This window comes from Dermatophagoides pteronyssinus, unplaced genomic scaffold (assembly GCF_027571235.1).
Source record: "Dermatophagoides pteronyssinus isolate colony J.1.1.1.1 unplaced genomic scaffold, Derpt_VIB-CSIC_2022.12 sq0008, whole genome shotgun sequence".
NCBI classification, from domain to species: Eukaryota; Metazoa; Arthropoda; class Arachnida; order Sarcoptiformes; family Pyroglyphidae; genus Dermatophagoides; species Dermatophagoides pteronyssinus.
This window is the reverse complement of record NW_027461532.1, coordinates 1,741,888-1,748,789: the sequence shown is the minus strand read 5'-3', so window position 1 is coordinate 1,748,789 and position 6,902 is coordinate 1,741,888. Positions and strand designations below refer to the sequence as shown.

At 29.7% G+C, this 6,902-nt stretch overlaps 4 protein-coding genes across 4 annotated transcripts; 1 reads left to right on the top strand and 3 right to left on the bottom strand.

The window, feature by feature from the left end:
* Window positions 1-93: 93 nt before the first annotated feature.
* nvd (cholesterol 7-desaturase nvd) lies at window positions 94-1,952 on the bottom strand. The gene is made up of 5 exons (XM_075821102.1): window positions 1,853-1,952; window positions 1,491-1,788; window positions 1,073-1,436; window positions 403-1,010; window positions 94-353 (listed from the first exon to the last, which is right to left on the bottom strand). The coding sequence occupies exons 2-5, from the start codon at window positions 1,626-1,628 to the stop codon at window positions 189-191; spliced, it is 1,275 nt and encodes a 424-aa protein (XP_075677217.1). The 5' UTR covers window positions 1,629-1,788; window positions 1,853-1,952; the 3' UTR covers window positions 94-188.
* A 110-nt stretch (window positions 1,953-2,062) lies between these two features.
* Window positions 2,063-3,244, top strand: LOC113795501 (protein C1orf43 homolog). Its single transcript, XM_027345686.2, has 3 exons — window positions 2,063-2,337; window positions 2,409-2,610; window positions 2,669-3,244. The coding sequence occupies exons 1-3, from the start codon at window positions 2,275-2,277 to the stop codon at window positions 3,184-3,186; spliced, it is 783 nt and encodes a 260-aa protein (XP_027201487.1). The 5' UTR covers window positions 2,063-2,274; the 3' UTR covers window positions 3,187-3,244.
* Window positions 3,155-4,423, bottom strand: LOC113795499 (uncharacterized). The gene has a single exon (XM_027345684.2). The coding sequence runs from the start codon at window positions 4,411-4,413 to the stop codon at window positions 3,229-3,231; it is 1,185 nt and encodes a 394-aa protein (XP_027201485.1). The 5' UTR covers window positions 4,414-4,423; the 3' UTR covers window positions 3,155-3,228.
* A 328-nt stretch (window positions 4,424-4,751) lies between these two features.
* On the bottom strand, window positions 4,752-5,719 carry LOC113795504 (uncharacterized). Its single transcript, XM_027345688.2, has 2 exons — window positions 5,016-5,719; window positions 4,752-4,939 (listed from the first exon to the last, which is right to left on the bottom strand). The coding sequence occupies exons 1-2, from the start codon at window positions 5,543-5,545 to the stop codon at window positions 4,810-4,812; spliced, it is 660 nt and encodes a 219-aa protein (XP_027201489.1). The 5' UTR covers window positions 5,546-5,719; the 3' UTR covers window positions 4,752-4,809.
* Window positions 5,720-6,902: the final 1,183 nt, after the last annotated feature.

Here is a 6,902-nt window from a genome sequence, read left to right as displayed (position 1 = left end):
TGTATACACATACATGTGACCAAAACATTATTGTAAAGAATAAGGTAAAATGATGGACGAATCCATCGATTCAAGAAAAACGTTTCATCAACGTTTTTTGGATAAAAATTTTTATTTATTTTGCAACAAAATATGAGAAAAAAAAATTTATGGCACAATCAGCAAAAAATAAAAATAAAAATAAAATTTCACCAATCACATTGATTTGGTGTTTGATCAATGTTTTGTTTATTGTCTTTCGAATAGAATTGATTAAACCATCGACGAAATTTGACGATTGATTTTTCCGATCTTCCTAAGTATGGTCGTCGAAGAAATGCTTTCCGGTTCCAGATTTTAATGTCACGCATAATCTGTAATGTTAAGATTAATTACTAATCAAATAATATGAATAATATTTACCATTGAAGCCATCGAAAACAAGAGAAATTTAAAGAAAATAAAATTTATAATTGAATTATTAAAATAAAAATTATGAATGATTGAATTTCGCATCGGTCCGATCGGTTTGACCAACTGCAACAAAACACCTTCCATTCCTGTAAAAAGATTACATTTTATACGAATTTCGACATAAGCAGGGCCGATTTGTTGTATATTGAAATTTAATTCAAAGATTTTGAAGCCAAAAATCTTACTAATAGATAAAGTTTCCACAGTTGACATATGTTGATTAGGAGCAGGACATGGACTCCAATTTGCAATCCATTCATGTTTAAGAATTCGTTCAAACCATTTATGACGATTTTCGAGACTACCAGAACCAATCACCGAACTTGAATGAATTTGATTTAAATGTGCAACATCGGCACCATTTTCCGGTATTTCTTGCATATGACAATTTGCATAATGTTCAGTTCGACCATAAAATTGCCATTTTCCTGACGCAATTTCATCAATAATTTCGGGTTGCCATTCTGGTTCCTCATCATCAACATGATACCAAACAAAAATAACGCCATTCACTTCTAAACTTTTCCACATTTTAAGCTTAGCATTAGGAGTATTATCTGAAAACAACCTGTAATTAGATTCACCATTCACTGATTACAATTTACCCGATTTTTTTTACCTTCATACGGCACATCCACACAATTACCATCGGATATCCGGAATGCCCATGAATGGAATGGACAAATGATACAATCTTCTTTTTTATGTTCACCATTTTTACTGCATTTGACATGACGCTGTTCAATGATACCACCGATAGCTAGATTTGCTCCTAAATGTGGACAATATGCATCAAATATATAAACCTGATTGCTTGGAGCACGAACAACGACCAATTCTCGTCCAAAACATAGTATTGATTGTAACTGATTAAGTTTCAATTTTCTTGATTCCAATATAGGTATCCAACCGTTTGGATTCAATGGTGGTAGTTGTTGATCGGGCAATATTCGTACATTATCCGGTATAACTTTATTTGAATCCTACATAAGATTATTCATGAATCATGAATCTTTTTTTTAATGAAAAATACCTACCATTATTACTTCAGTAAAAGTAATGAATTTATAAAGAAGATATATAACAAATATTATGAATAAAATGACCAAATGAAAATTAAATGAAGACAAATCGAAAATTGTTTGATAATCGAATGGCGAAAATTTTTCCATCATTTTTCCTTTTTTTGAATCTGGAATTTTCGAATGTTAACCGTTTGAGTGCAAGTTTCCAAATGATCATCTAATAAATGTTGATGGTTAATGTCAATGAAGTCACTTTCTATAAAAATCACTCTTCCTATCATTGATCTATAGTTATCAGCCAAATAAATTCCTTTTAAAACAGGTTCAAAGATTAAGAACAAAGAAAAAAAAGAACAAAAAAAAAGAATGTATACATGACCATGAGCTAATCATGTTGTACCATCAGTAAATGGTGTTGGTCGTTCAAAAGGACGTTGATGACCTTCGATTAACATTGAAATTACTGCACTGAAAAAAAACCATTGCCCAAAATAGTCAAAAATCGAAGTGGTCGTTCTTTTTTAGTCAAAATTGAAGTTAGTCGCACACAATTAGTCATTTTGATGAACAGTCGCAGTAAAATAGTCAAAAACACTAATAGTCACACTGCATTAGTCAAATTCAGAATTAGCCGCTTTCACGTTAGTCAAAATTCAGATTAGTCGACCTTCATTAGTCAAAAAGCAAATTAGTCAAGCTAGATTAGTAAAAAAAATTTTCAGTGTATGGAATTATCATTTGTCAAATCTTTTGGAAAAATTTACCAATATGGTTTGATTATTAATATTAATTAAAAATGGGTGATGGTGAATTTAAACCTGGCGTTGCAGCCATCATTATAATTGCCATTGGAATATTGGTAAATTCAAAAAATTATCGATTGATAATCATTTGATTCATTCATTTTGTTGATAATAATTTTTTGTATAGATTCTAATATTGTTGTTCATATTTGCTAAACGACAAATTATGCGTTTAGCACAGAAATTTCCAACTGATGGTCCACATGCTCCTATTGGTTATGCAGCACCAAAAGAACTTTGCCATAAAATTGAACGTCGCCTGAATGATATTCGTTCGATTCGTCATGAACCAATTTTATTAAATTCGGATAATCCATACTGTTCGGAAGGTTTGTTTTATTGTTGAAAGATGAATCTTTTCAACATTAATTTTTATTTTCGAAATAGAAAACGCAACAAAATATAAACATATTTATCGAATGAAAACGGTTGATAATTTAAAAGATTTAGAAAAATTTATCATTGATTCATACGGATCGGATGAAACAAAACGTCGCCATCCCGATCAAGATCTACGTCAATATCTTCTTAATCTTCAACGTGAAAATGGACCAATGAGTCACTGTGATCCTATTACAATCAATGAATTAGTCGATATTTATCTACATGCACGTTTTAATCCTGAACCAGATTTTGGTCCAGAACATTATCATCGTTATCATGTCTTAATGGAACGGATAAAGGAACAAATTATTCCAAAAATTTCTGAAACAACATCTGAACGAACATCACCAACAAAAGTGGTACAAAGAAAAGGTATAGGCAAAGGTTTGACGACAAATCTTTCATTTAAAAATCTTACTAATCTTTCATCATCATCATCATTATCAACAACAATGATGGCTAAAGATAATAATATTGGTGCTGGTAATATCAATAAAAAAACAGATGAAACATGTGTTTAATTTGTAAAAAAATTTGTAAATATGAAATGAATGAAATAAAAATTATCGTTTTTTGATATGTTTTTTAAATTTTTCAAACATATAATTATCCAATGGTTTATCTTTGCCCGGCATACGATTATCTTTTTCCATAGGTTTCGGCAATCGTACTTTAAGTGGTTCATCACCAATAACTACTACCGGTTCAATATCATATTGTTGTACAGGTTGTTGTTGATGTTGATCACGATGATGTGATTTACCTTGTGTTTTACGTTCTTCTTTATCGATAAAATGGCTAATCAGATCGTTATTCTCTGTCGGCATTGAATGTAAATTGAATCGATGATTGGGCATCGAATTATTACCACTATTATTACTGGTTGTAAGTAGATTATTTTGACGATAATTGAAACAAGATGCTAGATTTTTCGGTGCAAATGATAAATCTTTCATAGGATTATTTTGATCGGAATTCGGATCGGCAAGTTTTTCCATTTCACGTTGTACACGTTTTTCAATCAATTTATTTTTCGCTGTTTCAGTTTTTTCAATATTTTTGATTCGTTCTTCAATACCGAGATCAACTTCAGGTATACCGGATAACATTTGTGATGAAAGCATTTCTTCATTTTTAGATTTTGAATTATAAATCAATTCTAATAAATGATCGGGTATTGCTTTTATAAGAAGATCTTTTGTCAAATCTGCCGGTTGTAATGCTTTTTCATTACGACCATTATTTTCATTAGTAATAGTTGATCGGCGTTTAGCTAATTCTTCATCAACATATTTCATCATTTCAGCATCTTCATCACGACGATTTGTTTCAAGACTAAACGTATTACCCAAATCTAATTCATTGGCCAATAATGTTTTTGAATCGGTCAAACCGAATGATTTTTTTTCATCAATTTTTTCGCCATCATTCTTTTTAGTCGTAGTCATATCATGTTTTAATAGATCCATTACATCGATACCTTTTGTAATACGTTTTCGAGCTTTTTGTAATTCACGTAATTCATCCAATGTTGTCCAATCAATTGAATCATCATCTTTTGTATTCGAATCATTATCACCATCATCATCATCATCGATTTTGATTGTTTTTATGGTTTCAATTTTACGTTTACGTTTTTTAAATACAATTGTTTTATTCGTCGATGTTTCATTATCATCATTATTTTGATTATCATCCATTATGTTAGCCAAAACAAATTTTGTGATCAATAAACAACATTCGGACATTGTATATGAAGAGGACACCAAGTGAAAATAAAAAAACATCTCAAAATTTTAAATGATTTATTTTTCATATCAAATAACCAAAAAACTTGATGAGCTTTTAATTATTTTTCCGATAAACAATTTTTATGTAAAGAAAACAAAATCAAGAAATAAATTAAAATCATTGTTTTTTTTTATTCGAAAATCAATTCGAATCGATCTATATTTGGAATTAAAACGAGTCAAAATAAAGAGAAAAAAAATACAAACATTCATCATCATTGTGGAAAATATGATTTAAATAAATGAAATATTTTAAAGAAGATAAAAAAAATTAATTAAAAAAAACAATTGTGATATTCCAATTAATCAATTTTTATTTTGAAATTGATTTTTTTTATTATTATTATTCAGATTTTACAATTCAGATTCAGCACAGCTATACATTTTACGGCAATCACCACCACTACGGCCAATACGTGCAGCATCATAATTAGAATTGAATGGTGACATTTTTTGATTATCCAATACATAGCTTGATGCATACCTTTAGGTTGTGGATCAAATAGAAATTTATTAATAAGATTTTTTTTTAGTTGAATGAACTTTGTTTGGAAACTTACCCTCCAATCTGTGAAATAACCGAACCAAGTTCACGTGATTCTCGTGCTGCATTCGAAGCAGCATCGCAAATATGTCTTTGAATACATTTTGTATCAGTGGCTAAAAATGATCGTACAAAACCTTTCATCATTGTAATACCAGCAATTGCTGCATCATCAAGTGAATCTTTTAGTCCACGTTCATCATTAGCCAATGAACGGCCATTACGTCGTTGTGCAAAATTTGTTTTAACCATATCCAATACTTTGACCAAAAGATTTAATACCTGTCTTGATGTAGCTGTACTTTCTTCACTTGAACCGAATACAAGTTTAACAATTGTTTTAACAATATTTTTTGTATTTAAAAATTGTGACACTTCATTTGTTGCCAATGCATTTTCTTTTTCCATTCGAAATGATTTTGCATGACGTGATGATCGGCTATATGATAGGGTACTATTCGAATCGGATTTCATTTCCGTACAATCGATGATTGTGACAAAAGTGATGATCGAAACGGTAAACAGAATGATGGATTTTGGATTCATTTTTTTTCCGGGAGAATTTATTTAATCCGCTGACAATGTTTAACACAAACACCAATTAATCAATCAATCAACTAATAATAACAACAATGGCAGAAACGGTAGAAATAGAATCGAATAAAATTATATCGAACTGACCGAATGGAATGACCAAACACAAATGATGATGATGATCATCAACATCATCGATGACCATCTTCATCAATAGATCATCATTATTTTCTCTAAAAATATCATTGAACTAGATTTTTTTCTTGACTTGATTTTCTTATTTCCCGTCTGAACTATCCTATATACAAGACAAGTTTTTTTTTGTTGGTATTTGCCTTGAAAATTCAGAAGAAGAAAAATAAATATAACGGTAACAAAAAAAATCAAGAAAACCAGTATGATTTTCAAACAAACTTGTAGATTCTTTTCAAAGCTAATTATGCATGCATGCAAACAAACAAACAAACGAAGAAAGACAAAGATAACAGTGAAAAAAAAACGGGAACAAACAATTTTTTTCATGTGTGTGAATCGTTTTTCAAGTTTGGCCACATACCGGTCTACGAATATCGTTTATTATACGAATTTTGACCTCAATTGACTTATAACCAGAAATGAATGAATGATTTTTTTTCTTTTTAACCAAAGGTAATTCAACATGGATAACTATTTATAGCCATAAATTGTAATCATTAACTAAACACATCTATTTGTTTCATTAAACAAATCAGTGTGAAAGATGAGAAAAAAAAGTCTACTGATTGATTATTGAATCAGATCCGGTTGTTGTTTTTTTTCACCTTGATCAATGATCAAGCTTCATGAAGCTTTGTATCCCACGATTATCATTTTTTTTTTTTTTTTTTTGGGGGGAGAAAGATGCCAATATTTACGGCTATTATTAGCTAAAGGGCAATATTATATTCAAGTTCAAGGTAAATAAGGTTGGTTAATAATTAGGCTGATTTTTTTTTGGCCAAGAAACAAATCGATCGATTTGTTTCTGGAAAAATAATTAGCCATGAATCGATCGAAAAGAAAAATCATAGAAAAAAGGATTACACATTTAATTTCAAATGAATCAAATCACTTGACTAATTGAAATTGCTTTAGCAACAGAAAATCTTTTGGTTCAGTTTGTAGAATTTTATGTTGTTTTTCCTGTTTTTAATTCATTCGAATTAATCAATTTTAAAGCGGAATCGAAAAAAAATGTTGTTACTAGATGAATTTCCTGTAATTATCATTATCATCAACAACGACCGGAGAATTGATTTACAAATTGAATAATGACAATTTCTTTTAAAGCAAACTAATGAATGATACGATATATCAATGATAAAATATTTGTTTCAATTATGATAATAAT

Coding starts and splice junctions, on each gene's coding strand:
- LOC113795499 (XM_027345684.2), bottom strand. CDS start 4,413: ATGTCCGAATGTTGTTTATTGATCACAAAATTTGTTTTGGCTAACATA.
- LOC113795501 (XM_027345686.2), top strand. CDS start 2,275: ATGGGTGATGGTGAATTTAAACCTGGCGTTGCAGCCATCATTATAATT. Junction 2,338..2,408: donor TAATTGCCATTGGAATATTG/GTAAATTCAAAA, acceptor TTTTTTGTATAG/ATTCTAATATTGTTGTTCAT. Junction 2,611..2,668: donor TAATCCATACTGTTCGGAAG/GTTTGTTTTATT, acceptor TTTTCGAAATAG/AAAACGCAACAAAATATAAA.
- LOC113795504 (XM_027345688.2), bottom strand. CDS start 5,545: ATGAATCCAAAATCCATCATTCTGTTTACCGTTTCGATCATCACTTTT. Junction 4,940..5,015: donor GTTATTTCACAGATTGGAGG/GTAAGTTTCCAA, acceptor CACAACCTAAAG/GTATGCATCAAGCTATGTAT.
- nvd (XM_075821102.1), bottom strand. CDS start 1,628: ATGATGGAAAAATTTTCGCCATTCGATTATCAAACAATTTTCGATTTG. Junction 1,011..1,072: donor TGTGGATGTGCCGTATGAAG/GTAAAAAAAATC, acceptor GGTTGTTTTCAG/ATAATACTCCTAATGCTAAG. Junction 354..402: donor TGTTTTCGATGGCTTCAATG/GTAAATATTATT, acceptor TTAACATTACAG/ATTATGCGTGACATTAAAAT.